Source organism: Micromys minutus, assembly GCF_963924665.1.
Source record: "Micromys minutus genome assembly, chromosome: 1".
Lineage (NCBI taxonomy): Eukaryota > Metazoa > Chordata > Mammalia > Rodentia > Muridae > Micromys > Micromys minutus.
The window spans coordinates 135,875,153-135,896,753 of NC_137969.1; the positions used below are offsets into that span (position 1 = coordinate 135,875,153).

The 21,601-nt window shown below is 37.3% G+C and overlaps 1 protein-coding gene across 24 annotated transcripts in view; it reads left to right on the forward strand.

The window, feature by feature from the left end:
* ADGRL3 (adhesion G protein-coupled receptor L3) overlaps positions 1 to 21,601 on the forward strand; it is a gene marked incomplete at both ends in the record, with an annotated part of 454,743 nt that overhangs the window by 217,878 nt on the left and 215,264 nt on the right. For all 24 annotated transcript variants that reach the window (XM_080935836.1, XM_080935841.1, XM_080935830.1 and 21 more), the window contains one exon: positions 7,434 to 7,514. In XM_080935836.1, the coding sequence (XP_080791962.1) occupies positions 7,434 to 7,514 (81 nt within the window). The remainder of the gene's footprint in view (positions 1 to 7,433; positions 7,515 to 21,601) is intronic.

Consider the following 21,601-nt stretch of genomic DNA (forward strand, 5'->3'; position numbering starts at 1 on the left):
TCTTTTTGTTTATTTTTGGTACTTACTCAGAGAGTCAGCTTACTCTCTGGGTTGCAACCATTTTTAATGGTATTATTTCAACATCTGGCCAGCCTTCAATTTACCATTCTGTTGTTATCTATTCTGAATGCCACCTTTCTGGGGACAACCAAATTATGTCACTCTAGCAGTGCAGTATGAGAGTCACTATATGATGTGGTAACCCACTTTCCAGGAAGCCATCAGAGAAAAATGCACCCAAAGACCAACTCGAAAGCTCCCAACAGAGGCTGTCAGGACAGTCAGGATGTGAAAATTATCTGAGGTACCCATCACATGAATTGATAATTGTATAAATAAAAATATTGAGTAGCTGCTCAATGCAAGGTTGCTTGATGAGAAAGGGCAACGAAGTAATGACTTATGGCATAAATGAGTTTTGAAAATTTATGCTGAGTGACAAAAACCGATAACAAAGGGGGACTGGTAATTCCATTTATAAGAAAAGTCCAGAATAAGCAAATCTATAGAGAAAGAAATTAGCTAAGTGATTGCCTAGAGCAGAAATAAGTTCAGAAGAAATGAGGAAAGAGGGCTAATAAATTGGAGGTTCTTTTTGTCTGGTGAGGAAATTGGTCTACAATTAATTACAGAGGTGTGTCGTGCAAATCTCCTGATATATTTTTCTACAATCATTGACTTACATTTGAGGGAACATTATAGTACATGAATTGTCCCAAAACATATATATATATATATATATATATATATATATATATATATATGTATGTATATATATATATATAATATGCATATGTATATATATGATACATTATAACACATACATATCTAATGTATCATTAATATGTATGTATATATGTGTGTATATATATATATACATATATATATATATACATATATATATATATATATATATATATATATATATATAATATACTATAATTTGACCTCAATTGTATTTGAGTAAAAATAAACTTGGAAGCTAATCTTTTTGCCATAAAGGAAACCTTTTCCTCTGTTTTTTAACTAAGTTTCTTTTAGTTTGAGAAGTCACCTAGCAAAAGGCTGATTAGAGACAGAGAAAACAAGATTCTTATTAATATTTAAATATTTGTAAAATAGAAGCTCCAGAGACTTATGTGTTCTTTTTTAAAAAGAGATTAAAAATTTGCCCTTCAAGACATGATTTGCTTTGGTCAACAGACTGGGAAATTGCGGAGAATTAGTTGAAATTTTGACTGGTTTAGCGAGATCTGATGTGCACCTCATCTTGCTATAAACTCTTCACATTCAATGGTAGGGTCTCTCTCCCCATCGATACCTTAGAAGGAAATGCATACTTTGCTTTGAGACAGATAGGAAGGTGAGAAGAGAAGTATTCCATGTGTTGATTCTCAGTTGTCTTTGCCGTATAATAATGGTTCTGCCTAAACTGCGTACTGTGGGGAGGTTTATTCTGATCTCATTGATTATTGTTGTTGTGATCTTGCTGTTGTTTAAAGAACTTATCATTTATTTGTTGTTCTTAATGGTTTATTTTTGGCTGCACTCAGAAGGAGAAGCTCTCAGAGATGACAGCCTAGGTCTTTTGGTAATCTGTTCCTAGAAGTTGCCCCTGCAACACATACAAACACACACACACACACACACACACACACACACACACACACACACACACACACACACCACACACACACACACACACACACACACATACACACACACCACAGGCTTCCTTCATTTTCTTGGCCAAATATTGAGCATAATCAGAAGCCTTTTCCTTATTTTCCTTAATTAGTATGCTGGGGAGTTTGTGTTGCAGAAGTCAAAGAGTAGGAAGAAACTGGATCTTGGGTGTTTTGGTCCTAGCCTTTTTTACCTTCTTTGTTTCAGGGCTTTCTGACAATATACTGTCAGACATCATCTTCTTTACAGAAACTGAATGCTTTCAGATTCTGCTAGCTCTTTGGATCTCAAACCACCTAAGCACTGTCTCTTTGTGTCTGTCTCTGTTTCTCTCTCTCTCTCTCTCTCTCTCTCTCTCTCTCTCTCTCTCTCTCTCTCTCTCTGTCTCTCTCTCTCTCTCAATCCTTCTCTCTGTCTGTCTGTCTAACAAAAATAGAACATTGAGACTGGTATCCACATGAAACACCCAAACAGTTGTTAATGGTCTATAAGAATGTTGGAGAGATGGCTCAGAGGTTAAGAGCACTGACTGCTCTTCCAGGGATCCCGAGTTCAATTCCCAGAAGCCACTGTACTCACAAAAATAGTAAACAATAAATAAAGTTTAAAAATTTCCCCTACTCACCTCTCTTCACTTCTTATTGGTCTGTAAGAATGCCCTTCACTCACCAGCAGGAACACTCTGCTGTGAGCAAACCTTGTTAGTCATCCCCACCTCTGATTCGGACCACAGAATCCTTCTGCTCTTCGGAGCATCAGCATCTCCATCTGCAGCCACACAGTTCTCTTTTTTATGTAGCTTACAGGAAAGTAAGTTAAAAATGACATTAGAGACACCAGGGACCCCTGCCTTCTAAATCGTATAGCATATACAATCATTTTACCTGTTTAACTCTGTAGCACGAAAGAACAAAATAACATTAATATAAGTGAAGCTTCCCATCTAAATGCAACCAAAAATCATCATAATGTTGTTTTCAGAGTGTTTGCATAGTTCATAAAATGCTGGGTAGTCAGAGGCAATAACTAATCATCAGCAAACACTAACAAATACATTTAATCAGTGCAGCCTCTTTTCACTCTGTGAACCGAAAAAATAAAGCCCTCGAGGTCCATTCCAAAACTAAAAAAGACAAAGCTATCATGAAACTCTTACTTAGAATTCTACTTGGAAGACGTAGACTACTATAGTATATGTCTAATGAAATATTCTCGTCTCCTAGAAGTAGCAACTTAATTCGATGTAGTAACAAGAGAATCTTAGCTGGACTCATTCCTTGTATCCCTTCTTTGAGGGAGAAATTCCAGTGTTCAAGATCATCCTGAGCCAGTTAACATGTTCACATCTGAGCTAGGCCATGCTCCATGAGACTCCATCTTTTAAGGGATGACATTTCAAATGTAAATATAGAGTATCTAATTTAAAAAAAAAAAAGAGAAAAAAAAAACCTAAAACTACAACAATAACAACAACAACAATATATGAATTCTTTTAAACAATATACAATAAAAGACTTTGAATGGTTCTTCTCTAACTTCATGTAATTGAAATAAAAACTTTAATAGTATTTTTTTTTTCCAGAACTGGGGAAAGTGTGAATTGCAAATCAGGAGAGTGAAGGAAAGATATTTTGAATTCAGAAAGTGGAGGCAGCAAGCATTAGTTGCAGATGTCAAACATTTGAATGTAAGTTAAGATTTTGAGGAGACTGGTCAAGCGTGGAGGAGTCTTGGGGTTTATGATTAAAGAGCACAGACACTTATCTAAGAGGCTCAGCCAATCTATTTTAAACAGAGTTCTCTACCAAGTTTTTAACCTGATGAAGTTGTTTTGAACTGATTTATGTCCCTCCCTCCCCACTTGGGAATGTTGGGAATTGAATGCCGGGTCTTAGGTACCAACAAGGAATGCAACACCTCTGAGCACATCTGTAGTTGGAAATCATCTGTGCTAACATCTAATCAAAGTTATTGCAAAGCTTATTAATGGTTTTAACTATATTTTAAAATAATCATTGAATTTATCTTTTTTTGAAATAATTCTGTTTTTAGAGATTTTTCATATAAATGGTGTTTGGGTGTTCTGATTTTATATATGTCTATGTACATATGTAGAAGGTTTAGAGACCAGAAAACAATGTGAAATTCTCTGGAACTTGAGGTAGCAACCCTTGTTACCTGCCATGGGATGCTGAAAAACAGGGATATTCTGGAAAAGCAGTCAGTCCTTGACTTAGTCAGTGTCTCTATTCCTGCACAAACACCATGACCAAGAAGCAAGTTGGGGAGGAAAGGGTTTGTTTATTCAACTTACACTTCCACATTGTTTTTCATCACCAAAGGAAGTCAAGACTGAAACTCAAGCAGGTCAGGAAGCAGGAGCTGATGCAGAGGCCATGGAGGGATGCTGCTTACTGGCTTGCTTCCCCTGGTTTGCTCAGCCTACTTTCTTATAGAACCCAGGTCTACCAGCCCAGGGATGGCACCACCCACTATGGGCTGGGCCCTCTCCCCTTGTTCACTAGTTAAGAAAATGCCTTACAGCTGGATCTCATGGAGGCCTTTCCTCAACTGATTCTTTTTTCTCTGTGATAACTCCAGCTGTGACAAGTTAACACAAAACTAGCCAGTACAGTCCTCTTAAACATTGTCAGACCCTCCTTGAAATAATTCTTAAGAGGGGAGGGCTTCAGAGAGTCAGTTGTGACATTTCAAACTGCAAGTTCTACTCCCCATTTTCTGGTGACTAATCTCAGCCACACAGAAAGAAAGGCTTTATATATTTATGTATCTTTGTGGAGATGGACTTGTGACTACAATGGATGTATAATGATGCAAAGGTGATTTCCAATCATATGGTTGGTTAATGCTAATAAGCAAGTCAGGGTCAGGCTTCAGACCCTCTAGTGTCTCTTCTTAAAGTCAGAACATCAGTGTTCTCGCCTTTTCTGGATTGTCGTTTCCAGCCAGTATAGCTTTCCCCAGAACACTTCATCTTCAGTTTGCTGAATGTTCCAAGGATAGAGAAAGAATATGAAGGCAACCCAGCTTCCAACAGCCCTTGTCTCGGCGGGGGCTCACAGTGCAATCTCTATGTACCTGTAGGCCCAGAAGAGGAAAACATGAACTGCTCATTTACTTCAAACAGAATATAAAAGTGACAGTTACAGACTCGATGCTTCTCTTTAAAGTCCGTTCATGTTTGCCAAGGATTTATCGTCCTGAGACTTTCTTTGAGTAGAAATACTATGATAAATTAAAACCACTTTTGAATCAATACACTCTCAGCCCTACAGGTGCTTGATAAGGTTGTCTGACTTTTTTTGATTGTTGCTTTTTTAAAAAATATGCGCACAGTCATACTGCACATGGTCCATGGGCTGGCGGTTGTATAATTGTAGCTTACTGGTGTCTAATTTCAAATATAAAAATGGCTATGTTCCAAGTAACAGTCAGGGAAGCAGTATTTCTTTACACAGGAAGATTATTGGGGCAAATGCCAAGTCAGTGATATATTATTTTTATTTACAAAAATTACCCTTTTATACTGACTCACGCCTTGATGACACCAGACTTTAAAACCAAAGATGTGTTTTTCTGCCAACCATACAATGTATCCAAACAGGTGGTTTTACAGTTAAGCTAATGTGAACTTTTTAATAAACCATATTAAGCATGGACCAGCAACTGTGCGCATTTGGTAACGTATTCCTTTTTATAACAGCGCTTTAAGTGTTCCGCTGAAATACAGCCTTCGATGTGCTCTGTTCTTAGTTACCATTCTGAGGGACTGTGTATATTATATCAGCTCTGCCATCGCTACTGTTAGTGAGGAAAACGCTGGGAGCAATAGCAGCTCCGATCAACAGGGAGCCATATTAATTCTTTGAAATGTGCCTCGTAAGAGGAATCAGCTGTGTTTATTACAAGTCGAATATTACTTGAAATGGGAAGGTTACTCTAACTGTTATCATAATCTATGTGTCATTAACTTCCCTTGTTTAGGAAAAGAGATTAACAACCCTGGAAATTGCTATCATAAAGGCGTGAAGTATGACCACATATTCCCACCTAGAGAGAAAGTGGCGGCTTCTCCACTTCCTCCCAAGTCTTGTTTGTATGAAGTTGCTTCAGAATGTGAAATGACTTTGTAATTATTCTTTCTTGCTTCAGAATCCTAATTGCTGGCTGGATCTTCAGGACAAATGATAGCTACTTTGAACATTTGACTTTTTTTTGTAACTTTGTTTTTATTTTGTGTTTGCTACTGGGGATCAGGGAGAGCATATTTGTACTATGTCCAGAAGGCTGGGAAAAACAAGTGGACTTTTAGAAAATTATCATTTTATTTTCCAAATCAACATTAGTATTTTTTATTTATAAGATAAAATATATTACAGAGACATGTGTGATGAAGAGAAGGCTTTCAAAGAATAAAGAAATGAACCCATCTATCTACTTGTTGTCTAAATTTTTGGCTAGTTCTTTCTTTTCCATAAAATTAAAACAAGCAGATTAGAATGACTTCCTATTCTGACTATGGGATTTTGCCTTAATGAAAAATATGTGTGCTGGGGTCTTAGTATCCTAATGCAATCCAGTTCTTACCTGTCCATCAAGTGGCAGTCTGAAGATTGTTTAGCAGTTTTGGCGAGGGAAATACACACAGCAGCCAGCAGTGCCTATAACTCTGGAGTCAGAACACTGGGGTGGGGGAGGAAGAGTATAACATTTGAAATGTAAATACAGAGAATATCCAATAAATTTGAAAAAAAGGTTCATTTCTTCTTAATAACATTGAAATAATCAGATGGATATATGAATTTGGAGATTTTCAAAATTTTTTAAATCCCAGTTTATCACTCTATAATCATCTATAATCTCACTGAAGGAAAAAGTAAATACTCAGTACAAATTAGTACACATGTGCACACACACACACACATGCATGCATGCACACACATGCAGGCACACATGCACACATTCGTAGTCCCAGCATTTAAGAAATATAGGCAACTCAATTGTTGACTACATTGCAAGTTTAAAATCAGCCTGGGTGCCACAAAAGCTTGTCAAGAAAGGAAGGAAGGAAGGATGGAAGGAAAGAAGGAAGGAGGAAGGAAGAAAGGGGGAAGAAAGGGCAACTCCTAACTAAATCTATAGCTCAGATAGCAGTGTCTGGCATCAATGTGAGAAGAGACTTTTGTTCCAGAGAAGGCACATTTTTCCAACGTAGGGGAATGACAAGACAATGGGTTGGAGGGGGTATCAGAAGAGAGTGCACCTTTGTGAAGACAACTGGAAGTGGGAGATGGGAGTGAGGCCCCAGTAAAGTGATAACATCTCAAATGTAAACACAGAGTATCTAATAAAAACAAAAACTGAATCTTGGTTAGAAAGAAAAATCAATTTAATTGGTTGTTATTTTGGTTTATGTTTAAGAAGATTATTTTATAATGTACACTGGCTATTTTTTTCTGAAAAATGAAAATATAAGAACACGGTAAAAAATTTTCAAATTAAAAGATAGCTATAATGTGTTTATTTATTTACTGTGTATGCATGAATACTCAGGCCATGTCTATTGAGATTAAAGGTTGAGGATCACTTGTTGGAGTCATTTCCAAACTCTGTCATATTTGTCTATGGGTCTAACTCAGGTAGTCTGCCTTGGTAGCAGGTACCATTATCCACTGAGTAACACCATGGTCCCTATGGTGTTTTAACATATTCTTTTGTGTTCACAGGGCCAGTGCATCATGGACAAGTCTCCTACATCTCTCCACCAATTCACCTTGACTCTGACCTAGAAAGACCCCCTATCAGAGGTGAGTTTTCTTGATTTGAGGTAAAAGGAGCATTATTCTGTGCCAAGTAAGTGGAGTTAATGAAGTTAGAAATGGTTGTAATATGCATTTGTAGTCCAGTACCTTTTCAAAAATGAAGAAGAAAAGTAATATGTAAATAACGGGTCAGAAAATCTTACAATCAGAGCATGAAATACTATTTTGAGAAGCAGATGAGTCCATTTATTTTAAAAACTATGTATCCTGTGGCATCTAAAGGAGGACTATTTGGGTCCTTTTCAGGGTGACATATCAACATATCATTGCTCAGATTTACCTTTCTGTCACTGATATTTTTTTTTTTAGAGTAGGATACTTGCTTGCAATGTCACGATTAAAGTCACAGTGAAAACATTTTTTCCTGAAAAAAATAGTATTTTAATGAATAATTTTAGAATGCTTTGTGATGCCAATATTCTTACTGACTCATAAAATCATATAAATTAAAAGGATTTTGTCCACCAAAACCAGTTGAAAATATTTGTTGTTACTAAGCCGCAATAAAAATGGAAAGGTAACATTAATTAGTAGAACATGTAAAGCTAAAATGCAGTTTTCTGTTTTTTAAAAAAATTCCAGTCCCTAGTTTTTAAAATGTTCTACAGTGTCCAGACCTAATATTCCACAGTCATGCTTTCCAGATTTATAACTAACAAGTACATGAGGGGTTAAATTTTGGTCTTAAATATGACACATTTTTCTACTAAACCCATCACTGGTTTGGCAAAAGTCAGTAGGTGTACATTTTTTTTTTACACATACCTTCTGCTTGAGCATTTTCTTTCTAACAAGTCTCTTACCTGCTGTGCATCCTGTAAGAATGTAGTGGACGAGGAGGTTGTGCTTTTCTACCCGTTTGTCATAGTTCCACGATTTCCAAAGAGATGTTCTATGCCCAAGTGTCTTAGTGATTTTCTCAAAGACATTGGATTTTACTGGAAAGAGTGTGGGCTTTCCTCCCTTGTCTGTGTGCTCCTAGAGGACATATTGTCATAATTACTGTCTTTCAGCCACTGGACTGAGCTTGGTAGCTAGTGGAGAGTATTCTCATGATTTCTGTCCAAATGACCAGCAGTGAAAAGTGATAGAGTAAACTTTGCTGAAAGAAATTTTTTTTCTCTTTTACAAGAGATAAAGATATAGGGAATGTGTTTTCATAAGAGATAGCACAATGTGCCAACACAGGAAATATGAGTTTATTTTTATTCATAAAAGAGCACACTGGAAGAGATGGCTAGAATGATGAAATATGACAGTTTCTAAAGCATCCCATATTCTATACCAAGGAGTTTGTACTTTGTCCTAGGAAAAGGCAGGCCCCTTTGGGGTGTTTACTCTAGAATGAATGATATAGCATTGTATCAATTCTGGACACAAGGATAATCTCTGTGACACCAGGGTAGATGATGAGCTAGTTGGGGAAGGTGTTGGCAAAGAAAGGTGACTCTCAAGGGTTGAGATAAAATATGATGGCACACTTAACTGGAATTATGCCTGATAAGAGGATCTGAAAATCATATCTGACTCTCTAGCACAGGGATGGGGCAAGGGTGCCTCTGATGGGTCTGTGTTGATTGACTAAGCTAATGAAGCTTGAGCATTTGTAGCTTTTTCAGATTCTATGTTGGAATTTAACCCTCACTGTAGCAGATATAAGACAGGGCCTCTACTCTCACTGATGCCTTGGCACTAAAGTAAAAGGGACAGAAAGTAGGTAGTGGTGTTGTAGTGTTGCTACCCTGCCACGTGAAGCTGATCATCTTAGAACAACTTCCTTCCAAAACTGAGTCTCACAGCCTCTTGCTCTGGGATTTCATAGTTTCTAAATCTGTGGGAAAATATATTTTCTTTTCTCTTTAGATTATCCAGTCCCAAATATTTTATTATAGCAACAGAAAGTGATGGAGATACCTGATGAAAGCAACAGAGTCTCTCACTAAGAACAGGCAGGAATGCAAATTGATACATTGATTTGTCCATGCTAATTATTAAAAGATTGTACTCACCAAGGCTAAGCGACTATTTACATAATTTGAGTACTTTATCTTAATTAGTTATCACCCCAGTATAACCTGAGAACAAGTATTTAAAAGTGGTGGCTGGAATGAATGAGGAATCTACTCCAAAATGGTATGTATCTAGACAGCAAGAAGTATCACAATGATGATTGGTTGGATTGGCTTTGTGCTCAGAAGGCCAGATGCTTAGTGGTCAGCACTCTGGATGGATTTCTAAGGAAGTGTGTCAGACAATTTTGACAATTGTCTTATAAGGTAGTGACCTCTTGCCTCTTGTTGATCTTCAGTCTAGTCTACCACCTTCACTGTCACATCAGAAGTGGTTCCCAGTAATAGGAAGGCTAGCGTGAGGCTGGGCTGGGCTTCTCCTTGAGTTGTGCTAGTTAATGGCTTACTTGTCACGAAAGTCATGTAGCCTACCTCAGACTTCAAGAATAGATGTGAATTGTATCTTGTTAGGGAAGACACACGAAGTGGCATTTAAGATGTTTCTGAAGCCATGTATAAATCAAATAAATTTAGAATGTTTCTGAAATTTCTGATTTGGAAGCTGTAGGCAATGTTGCTGTGTGCATCTTCAATGACCTCACTGACCTAAAAGTAAAATTTAAGATGCTTGTGGGGAGCAGAGACATGGAGCAGAGTGATATTTGGTAGGTACTGCACACGATAAAGCTATTGCTGCTATGTGAGTTCATTGCAGCAATGTGTGGGAAAAGAATAGGCTTTGGAACCAGGTTGCTCTGCCATCTCTCCAACCAAAACAATGAGATCAGTCTGGCAGGCCTAATAAAAAAATACATATTAAGTATCTGCCTCATACTAGACCTTGAGAAATTCACAGGAAAGTAAGTAGGCATTGTTAAAAACCTGGATTTCAAATGGCATCCACCTCATTCATATTGATGGGTGGTTTTGAGTTGATAAAGAATGAACAATGACCCCTCAGCATTAAACACTAATGCTTAATATTTACTTCAGAATATATAGAGACTTTATTTTTATATAACTTAAATAAGCAAATAAAGTCAGAGTAACTACACCATGAATTCTCTTCAACATGGGTGCCTAAACAGGACTCAAATAAGCATGACATCAATAGGGATGGAACATGGAGTCCTCACAGAATGACTGTTTTTATAGTCCCTCATGCTCATACAATCTTCAACATGAACTGACCCACAGACCCTTGATCATCTACATTTATAATCACTACCTTATATAAAACAGTCTTTTGTTTGTTTTACTAAGAAATAGCATTAAGGGGCTACTCAGATGACTTGGAGGTTAAAGTTCCTGCCCCACAACTGTGATGACGAGGTCCTCAGAACCCACATACAAGACAGGCATGGTGAAATGTGGGTAATCCCATTGCTGGACAGCCAGTGATAGGAGATCTACAGAAGAGACTGTCTAGCCAGACGAGGCAGATGGGACGTTCTGGATTCAATTCAGAGACTCTGCTTCAGTGAATATGATAGAGTAGGACTGACAAAATCTTATGACCTCTACCTCATGCTTCCACACACAGAGGCACTGCATACATACCTGTCCACACTTACATGCATACACGCATGCAACACAAAGAATCCAAGAGACAGTTTAACAAGAGTGGAATATGGGAAATTATCAAAATCTCATTACCTAGAAAGGCTACATCTTTTCAAAGACTGACATTTCATTCAGAGGCAGATGTTAAAGAGAAAGCTGAGGTGGGGTAACAGTATGGTTGCTTTCGAGCTACAAAGAATTTCTCCTCAGCTAGCAAAGGTTATATCCATTGACTATTTTTGTATAGACTGTATAGTGTTGTAAGAATAGTCAAATTATATATCTCTCTACATATTCATATTCTTCTATTAGTTGAGAGGGAAAAGGGAGAGGATGAGGGGAGAGAATTTCTTTTGCATGTTGGAGATGTTATTTGCCTGGAGATGGTGTCAGGATTTTTGAATCTGTGGAATGCTACTTACAATATTTTTGTGAGATTGTGTGACAATTTATGTGGAACAACACATGAACTATTACTGGCTAGCTAATCAGCTTCCTCCCCCCTAAGTTCTATTACAGTTTTACCTACACTGAACACAGGGAAAGCATCTCAGTTGTCTGATTGCTGCGTCAGTTTCCCTATTTGCCATACATAGGATCAGGAACTTTAATGCTTTAAATATTACTTTGTGTATTTTATGGAATTGAGTATATCCTTATAATGAAACTATAATTAATTAATTTCTGCTTGCCAGTGTAGTAAAATAAATCACATTTTTAAAATATACAAATGTAACCTACAATATTAGCCTAGGAAACTAATAATAATATGGAAGATAACTAAGAATCTTTATCATCTTATTTCAGTGAAAGTGGAACTACTTTAGGTTACTCATTACTTCGTTCTATAAATACTCACTGTGATTTGCCATGGTTAAGCAATAGTTAATAACATTGGATGTATGTTTTAAAACTGGATTCTGCAGCTGGAGAGATGGGCCAAAGAATAAGAGCATTTACTCCTACAGGACCAGAGTTCGGTTCCTAGCGTCTATAACAGATGGCTTACAAAAGCCTCCAACTTCACCTCCCAAGAATCTAACACACTTGTCCTGGCATCTTGGGTCAACCACAGATACATCCAGCATATAATCACACTGGTGTATACTTAGATTTTTAAATAGATTTTTCAAAAAAAGGAAAACCCCATTCTTTAAACTTTTCCTTATATATATATTCACATATTGTAAACAGAGATAGACAGCTATATCTGCTTCAGATTGCTCCTCACAGGCTGGCTTCTAAATGACTCCCTTTGGATTTGCTTCACTGGCCCACACTATCTTTCCTGTGTGCTGTCATTTTTTGTGAGAATGTATGGCATTTCTCCTGTTTGTCAGATGTCTCCTTTTTTATTCCGTGAAGCTGAATTCTGTCCAATACATTCTTAGGAACCCAAAGGAAAATAGCCTAACAACTTACGAAACACTCTTGAGCTAACCGGTATACTCTCTGTGGCTGTAAAGTGGCCGTCTAATATAAATTCAGTGGCACTTACCCACTAATGAGTAAATTTGAGAGTTTTTGTTCTTTAAGTCCAATGTGACCATACATGGCATTTGGTCACATAATTTATGCCTGCAATGACTTTATGTGCATTCTTCAATTTACAGATTTTATTACTGAATAGGGGTGTAAATTCCAGTAGTTTACTAGTGCATTAATGTCACAATACATTACAAGGTAATTAACCAGAGATGCCACTATAAATAGAAAAAATAGTCACAGCCTTCACCATAAACTACTTAATAAAAACAAACTCCTGAATCAGCATTCACCATTACAGTATTTTTCCTTGACATATGTCTCATTAATCAGTACTTCTAAAAGAAAAAAAAAAAAAAAAAAAAAAAAACCAAAACAGAAAGCTTTGTCTACAAGCACTATTGTTTTTAAACCTTTCATTATTAAAACATTTGTTATAATTTGTAATTGATTTAATGGAATTTATTATATATATATATATATATATATATATATATATATATATATGCATAGAAAATATATGCATGCCTTTGAGACACATTCCCTAATTTTATACACATGAAAATGAGAGAAATATTGGAGCCCTGGATATTTTGTGACAGATGTGTATATCATAGTTCCTAGGAGGATTCATTAGGAATTGCAGTTCTTGATGTCAGAGAGATAGTTTTGTGGTTCAGAACATTGGTTTCTACTCTAAAAGACCCAGGTAACATCCCCAGCACCCACCTGGCTGGTCTGTAGCTCCAGTTCCAAGAGATATGATGACCTCTTATGTGGTCCACAATCCTTCTCCTAGTCTTTTTTGCCTCCAAATTCTTCATTTGCAAAGTGTTCTTCCTCAGAGTCATGTCTGTGGCAGACAGCATCACCCAGGCAAGGGGCTTATGGGAGAATCTGTGAAGACTTTAGAGTGAGAATTCAGAGCAGAAGTTTATGTAAGGTTCAAATGCACTAATTAGGATATCTTCTTCAGGTGACCCTTGGCTCACAAGTTTTATTGATACTTCTTTGTTGTCATATTCAGTTTGGTGACAACCTTAGAGTAGATTACTAGATTACTCACATTGAAACATGTAATCAGGGTGGAGTCATTAAGTAAAATGGATTCTTCCTTGCCTCACAAGGGCTTTAACTTGAGAGTTAGGATATCAAAGCCTTCCTGACCACACAGACCTTCCATTGAGTCAGCTGATTCATGCTCTTCTCTTGAATTTGAAGAATAAAATTTATGCAACACAGGTGAGTGTGTTATAGCGAAAAGCTTACTACTGTCTGGGGGTGGAATCAGAAGGAAAATAAGGGCAGAGTTCCTGGCAGGAACCCACCAAATGCAAGGTTCCATGACACCACTAGTCTGAGGGCTTCCTCAGAGGTAGGACAGAACCTGGAGTGAGGTATGGACGCTGAGGGTATTTCCAGTTGACCTACACCCAGGCACCTGGGTGTGGCAAAGCATCCCCTTCTGGCATTGCTCATCTTTGGCAAAGACAGAACCAGGCCATTTCTATACAGACAAGAATTGAGGTGCCTCTTCCTATACTCCCTTGTCCTCTGTTCTGACCAGTATCCATGGCAACTGTAATTAGATGGATGCATGTCAAGTTTCAAATAAATAAATAAACAAATAAATAAATAAATAAATAATGAATTTCGGAATCTTCCTTTTGTAATATTAATAACCACAATATTTTGAATACATTAATCTATAGGAACGTTGATAGGTACTATGTTGATGCCACCTTCCAGGGTGATAGTGAAAATCGATCATACAACATTTGAAATATAAACATATTAAAATATATACATATTGAAATATATACATACTAAACATATACATATTGAAATATATACATATATTCTACTGATAGAATCTCAAATCAAGGTAATGTACCATACTTTTTGCATTTTAAAGTGTTAAGTTGAAACTTGTATTCTGAGGAAAAAGCCAAAAGGTTTACTTACATTTGCATAAAATGTTTATTTTAAAACATTTCTTCTGTAATAAACTCAGTAAGATAACCATGGTTCAATGGGCACTTAATCAATAAAGTAGAATAATGCCAATCCTTAAGTTCCATGTGTGAATTAAATTACAATGAACAAAACCACACACTGAAAATATTTCTTAAAGTTCAAAATAAGCAGATGGTGCTGCCTGATGCATCTGCATTAAAAATAGTCTTGAGCCAACGATTTAGCATCACAAATTAGAGTCCTTGACACGCAGTATCATCCAGTGAAAAGTAAAAACATTTAGAGTGATTAAAATAAAAAGAAGGACTGTGACATTTGTCCTTTCTCAAGAGTTTCCAGGCCGGATCACTAATGGTCTATGATTCTGCTTTTCTAGCTTACCTCCCTGTACAGAGTGTAAAATGAGATGTACATTTCTTAGTTTTCCCCACATTTTTCTCAAGAAAATGTATTGAAACTTGTACCATAGCCACTGTGGTCATGTTTAGGTGCTCTCAACATGTTACCACTCTTTCATATACTTCTAAATCCCAAACAGTATTTTTTGAGGGGGGTGTGTGTGTGATGTACCGTGAGGAGCTAGAGAGATACCTCAGTGGTTAAAAGCATTTATTCTTGCAGAAAACCTAGGCTTTATCACCAGCTCTTACAGGGGGCTCCCAACTATCAATAACTATAGTTCCTGAAAATTTGACAGTGCCTTCCCACCTCCCTAGGTACCAGGCATGCATGTGAAACAAAAACAAATGCAAGCAAAACAATCATACACATAAATAACTCTACCAAAACCGTTAAAAGTACACAGTGAACATCAGAAATACAGGGAGAGAGTATAGTTTACTGCTAATATTTGCATTGAGATGAATGGAAACAAAATTCTACACAAAATGATAAAATAGTTTTCCATTCAGTTTTGTCAGAACAAGGGTTTTGTAAGCCTATAATACCATACTTCCCAAACACAATGTTGCATGAAACTTAATAGTTATCATTTGGAAAAACAAAACCTTAGTTCATCGGTCTGGTCTCTTGTGGAATTTAATTAATATGTCAAGAAAAAAACATCTTAAAGAGAGCAAAGAGATCTGGTAGTTTTCAAATTAGGGCTTTAGGTTACTTGTATTATTCTCAGCATGAGCCTAGTGTGAAGGAAAACAGTTTGGCTGAATACTCCTTAGTCACTGGCTCAGCCAATGAGATTTTTGGTCTCTAAGGGCCCATAAATAGAGGCATGTGCTATGACACTCTGGCCATTGTCCCTGGCTTCAGCAAGAACAATTCTTTCTGTGGTCTCTGTTTTCCCTGAGGGAATCTATTGCCTATATACATGGAATATCAGGAGGATTATGCAACCTCTAAACATCCACTGCCAGGTCATTATCTGAACTTTGCCTGTCCCCCAGCTCAGTGCCTCCACCTCCTCTCTGCAGACTGCTCCTGGCCTGGCTTTCCAGAGATTGCTACAGTCAGTGGTGGGCCTTTTATCTGTTTGTCTCATTTTATGCTTATCCTCACAGAAAAGTATTACTCCATTTCCGAGAGATACTATTTTCCAATAATTACTGCTTTGTGTGTGTGTGTGTGTGTGTGTGTGTGTGTGTGTGTATGTGTGTGTGTGTGTCTAAGAGAGAGAGATAGAGAGACATAGATAGATAGATAGAGAAAGAGAGAGAGACAGAGAGAGACAGAGAGACAGAGACAGCAGGAATGTACAGGGAGAATTTTTACCTTCATAAGGATAAAGAAAATGTTCCAACCAATATTAGAACCTAAAGCATATATAGAAATGTACTAGGGCATATTACCATGAATAGAAAATGAACTGTGACTTTGTTTCCCACAGTATGTCTTATAACAAGTATTGCTTAATGGAACATATTACCAGCAAGGGACGAGAGAACCTGACCATCCCTGACTTAATCTCATTTTTAATAAAATCCTCTACCATTTTTAGTTTTTTTTCTTATGAATACAGTAGGATTTTCACATTTGAGTCAGAGGTAATAAATTTTGTCACTGTATTACAGACATTTCTAAGTTAATATGCAATTATCATTTATGTGTGGCTGTATATCTTATTTTAAATTGTACTATACACTCTCCCCAAAAATATTAATGTAACATAATCACCAGAAAATAACTGTATATGTATACAGTGAAAATTCCTGAGCTCACTGCCTGGAGCTGACATTTGGCTAGTACTACCAAACCCTGCAGGAAGGCAGAAGGCCTGCTTTGACTTAGACTCAAATCTGAGATGTTTGGTTCTGAAAACATTCCTTTCCTTTTTCATTTCAATTTTATTTGAGCATGATGTAGATTCTCAAGATTAAGTATTAGCCAAAAAAGATGATCACCCTAGTCTTAGATTTTGCTAGACATGTGTGAATGCATTTGAATCATCTCTTAGGGGTTTTGTTGTTGTTGTTGTTGTTTTGTTTTGTTTTTACAAGGTTAGCTTATTCCTTTCCAGGAGTTCACTGTTATCTTAGTGACTGCTTTTCTATTGCTGAGATATAGCAGCTTGACTAAGATGGCTTCTTTGAATAAGGGTTTAATTTGGGGCTTACAGTTTAAGCAGGATAAAATCTAAGACCTTCATGACAGAGAACATAGGAGCCAGGAGGCACACATGGCTCTGGGGGGTGTCTGAAGGAAGCAGAGGCTAGAGAGGAAGGGAGTTAGGTGGAAAGAAAGGGAGGGCCCACTGAGAACAGCATGAATCTGTTAAAACCTCAATGCCTACCCCCAGTGACACACCTTCTCCAACAATGCCTCCTATTCCAACAAACGAACAGAACAATTGCACCAAACAGGGTACACATGTTCAAATTTATGGGCTTATTAGGGGGAGTGCATTCTCATTCAAACTACTACACTTGATTATTTTCAGTCTGTATAACCTTATATCCAACTTTATTGTTCATGCTACTGCTATGTCTGGTTCCCAGAAATTATTAATTCTTCTACTACTTGAAGGGAGGCATCTTGTTATACAAAATGTGTGTGTGAATATGATCCTTTTGGTTCTCAGATGAATCTGTATTTTTATAAGCCACTTCTTCGGCCAGAATGCAGTTTGAAAGTGTGCGTGTATGTGTGTGTGTGTGTGTGTGTGTGTGAGTGTGTGTGTGTGTGTGTGTGTGTGTGTGTGTGTGTGTGTGTGTTTCTTCTATAGAGTCAATCTGTATACAATTTGGGGAAAGGTTCTATGTCCTTACTAGTTTCTTGTATGGAAGGTCTGGGGTTATTGTTTGTTTGTTTTGTTATTATAAATTTACATTTAACCTTCATACTATTTTTTTTCTTTGTGTGGAAAACTAGACTTAAATACTGTATATAAGATAATGAAAGTTAGTAATGCTCCTTATTTCAAAAAGTGTGTAAAGTCTAAAGGTTTCTCAAACAGAAATTCGTAATTAGCACCGAAACAATGTTTTCCTTCACAACCATTGATAGACAAATGTTTCTGCCCAAGAAACACTGGCTTTAATTTTTATTTATTCATTAACACCTAGTTAGCATACCTTTACACTAAGAGGCACTAGGCTCTCTTAATTATGAGTATTTTCTCAGTTACTTCTACTTCTGGGTTCACTAATAATTTATAATTCTTAACAGTCCATCAAAAATAAGTATTCATTGCTGTTAATTTTAGCATCAGAGTCTATTGGACAAGGTTAAATACATCAATCAATTTGACTATGCCATGCATTCAGTATTGATACCTTCATGCATTGACCATGTGACTAAAGGCTACAGTAGCTCAGATTTTTCAAGCAATCTCTTTTCTCAACTTTGTGTCACTTCTTTGGAAGTAAATGACTCTATGACCTGTTCAGCGCTATCCAAATGCAGGTTAATTTAATTCAGTGATATTCTCTTGCTGTAGTTTGAAGCCCATATGTCAGGGATAATGAAGATATAGCAAAGTACCCAACAGAGCTCTCAATGTACTTATCTTCCCCCAACACTGCTAACATAATTATGATACAATTGCAGTTTTATGCAAGGAATGTTATATTTCTTTTTGAATGATACACACTAAATGTCTAGACTCTGTGTTCATTAGTCTTATAGAAAACTACAAACTGGCTTGTCTCTGTTCTTCTAAAAGACTTGACTCATATTCTGTATTCAGCAAGGATTCTTGTGTACCATTGCATGGCTTACCTCTTCTTATGAATGACTTATGAATGTTGTTGGGTAAGCAATTCACCAACTCACACGAAGAAAACATCAGAGAGAACCTTCAGTCATGTAAACTAGGGTTATGTCCAACAGTATATTATTCCCAGTATAAGAAAAGCTGAAAATAAAATTAGCTCAAATCTGCCTTTGCTGTGGATACAATTGGGAAGAGAAGTATGCAGACAGACATCAGTAGAACTGTGGTCAGTACCACATCAGGCACGTGTTGTTGGTCATATGCTTAATGATTTATAGGCAAGGCAACTAGAATCTTAATGCAATATTTTAAGAAATAGTTTAATTAAGTCAAATAAATTTTATAAGGCTCTATTACAATGAATATATCACGTGATATACTCAAGAACAGACAATATGATAGGGAACAAGAGAAAATAGGTTTCTCCCTCTTGGACATTATCTTATAATAAGGAAAAGTGAACAACAGATTAATTGTCCACTTAACCCATGATGATTATAATTAACTATAAAGAGATACATGGCAGATGGTCAAGAGAAGCTGCTCAGGAGATGTGAAACAGAACCAAAACAGAAATAATGAAAATCAGTTGGTCATAATCAAAGTTAAGGATTCTATGTGGAAAGCTCTCTGAGATGAGAAATTCATGGGATTTGCTTGTTCATCAGCCTCATCCGTGTCAAAACCTCTGATATTTGGGCATGGATAGGACTGGTCAGAATTTCACCACATTGAAGTATACACAGGAGAGAAGTCTATTTTTTGTAATAAAACCCAGTAAGTGGATAAGGTAGTTTCTGGAACACGGAGGAGGGACCTAATGCACAAGATGACCATGCAGGGCCTTCTAAACAATGAAGGGAGTGGGGGTTTCATTTTAAGAGCTGTGAGTATCCCTGAAGGGTTTTTACACAGAGTACTACATAATCTGATTTCGATTTCTAAAAGACGACTCTAGCTACAGGATGGAAACTGGTCCAGAGGGACGTAAATCCAATCATACTGGTGTGGCCTTTCCTTAAAATTTCATTTACAGAGTTCTCTGTCTTTCCAGGGCAGTTCTCCGAAGATTCCCTCCCTTTCCTCCTCCATTTTCCACATTAGTGACCGGCCTCTAGGTCATGTGTGATTTCTCTGATCCAGTTATTGCAGATGGACTCAGAAACAGACCAATTTGACCCTCAGGACCAAGTCCGGGCCCTCAGCATCAGTTGCTGAGGAAACTCATGCTTGCATTCCAATAAAAGCCCCAGGGTTACATTTTGGGCAGAGAATCAGAGCATACCCAGCTAACAGACAACCAGCAAGAAGCCCACATCTGCCAAGCCCTGAAGTCAATTTCTCTTGGTGGGCAAGACTATTGAATCCTATAAGAGCAAAAATGTGTTTAGATTCTTGGTTGGTAGATTTCTAGACCTTGACCTAGTGCCAGGTTCATCTCTTTTGACTCTCGCAGCTAGTAAGGCTGCATTAAAAAAAAATGACCTAGTGAATTGAGAAAAGATACATAAAGAAATAGTAGCTCAGTGTGTCACTGTGATTGGTGGTAGTCATTCTAAATGTTGTCGGCACAGTGATAAACTCCTAAGAACACTCTACATGAAAGCCATTAATGATAGTCTCTGCGCACGGGAAATAGTTAGGCTGGTGCTAAGGTGAGGGTGGATAGAGGGTGCAGAGAGTTAATTGGTTGTTTCCACAAAAGGTTATCAGGAGTGCAGCTGATAGAGAGTCTTAGTGAACACAGGAAGAAGACTGATTCATAGACACTGCCATGAAAGTGTAACGGGACTTGATGACTGTTGGATATATTGGCGATGCTGGGAGACAAATACAATTCCTTGATTTCTAATTTGGATAATTCTGGGAGATGTTGGTAGTGTTCTGGAAGACAAGGGCAATGCATGTCAGCGCTAATGATCGCCCATCTGTAATTCTGTAAAAACAGTTTTCGATGTGAAATATGATCGGGAAAAACGTTTCCTTTCAGGCTTCAGGAGAAGTAAAAAAAAATAATTTCAAGAGTGTCTGGGACCTTTAGCCTTTTTCTAAGTAATTGAATTGGCCCTTGGTTATCTGGTGGTTAGTTATCCCATGATGTAATTTGTTTAGAAAAGTATAATTACTAGATTTATGTGATACCGAGTCTGATAAAGATCTTTCCTGGAATGGAAAGGCACGCCTGCCAGCCTTTATTTAGCTTTTAATGAGTGAATAAATGAAGGCTAAGCCCCAAAGTGAGTGGTACCTACAGTCACCAAATGGCCCATGCAGTCTCCTTGTTTCAATGTTTTGAATGACTGTTCTTTTTTATCTCAAATGTGTATGTCCATTTGAGGAAGCACCTTAGGGCATACTTTGTTGGTAGATAAAGTAATTCTTAAAGACACAACACTAGAAAGAAAAGGGAAACAAAGAAGTAGACATTCATGAGTTTTTTCTGTTGTATTCTGCTGCTATGTGAAAATGTGCAGCAAGTATCCTATAGAAAACAAGTTTCTAAGAGCAAACCCACAGTTTGGAAAATCACTCAGCCCCATCAAAATCTCTAGTAGCATTTTTTTTATAAAGTCTGTCATTATAATATTTTCTGATGAGCTTAAAAACACATAGGAACTGCTGCTCTGAAGGACTGCTTAATTGAGTGGCTCATTTTGCACTTTACAAGAATGTGCACTTTGAAAACATCGGTGAAATTTGGTATTTCCCACCTGGCTTCAGCACAGCTGGATATGGCACTGATTTTGAGGGTCCACATGGCTGCAGCCCTACTCTAAGGCAAATGGCAACACCTTCACACCCCTCTCCCCCAAAGAGCATGCCTTTAGTTAATTTATTTAAGCTCAGCCTGTTCCTCCTGCTCTTCCTCC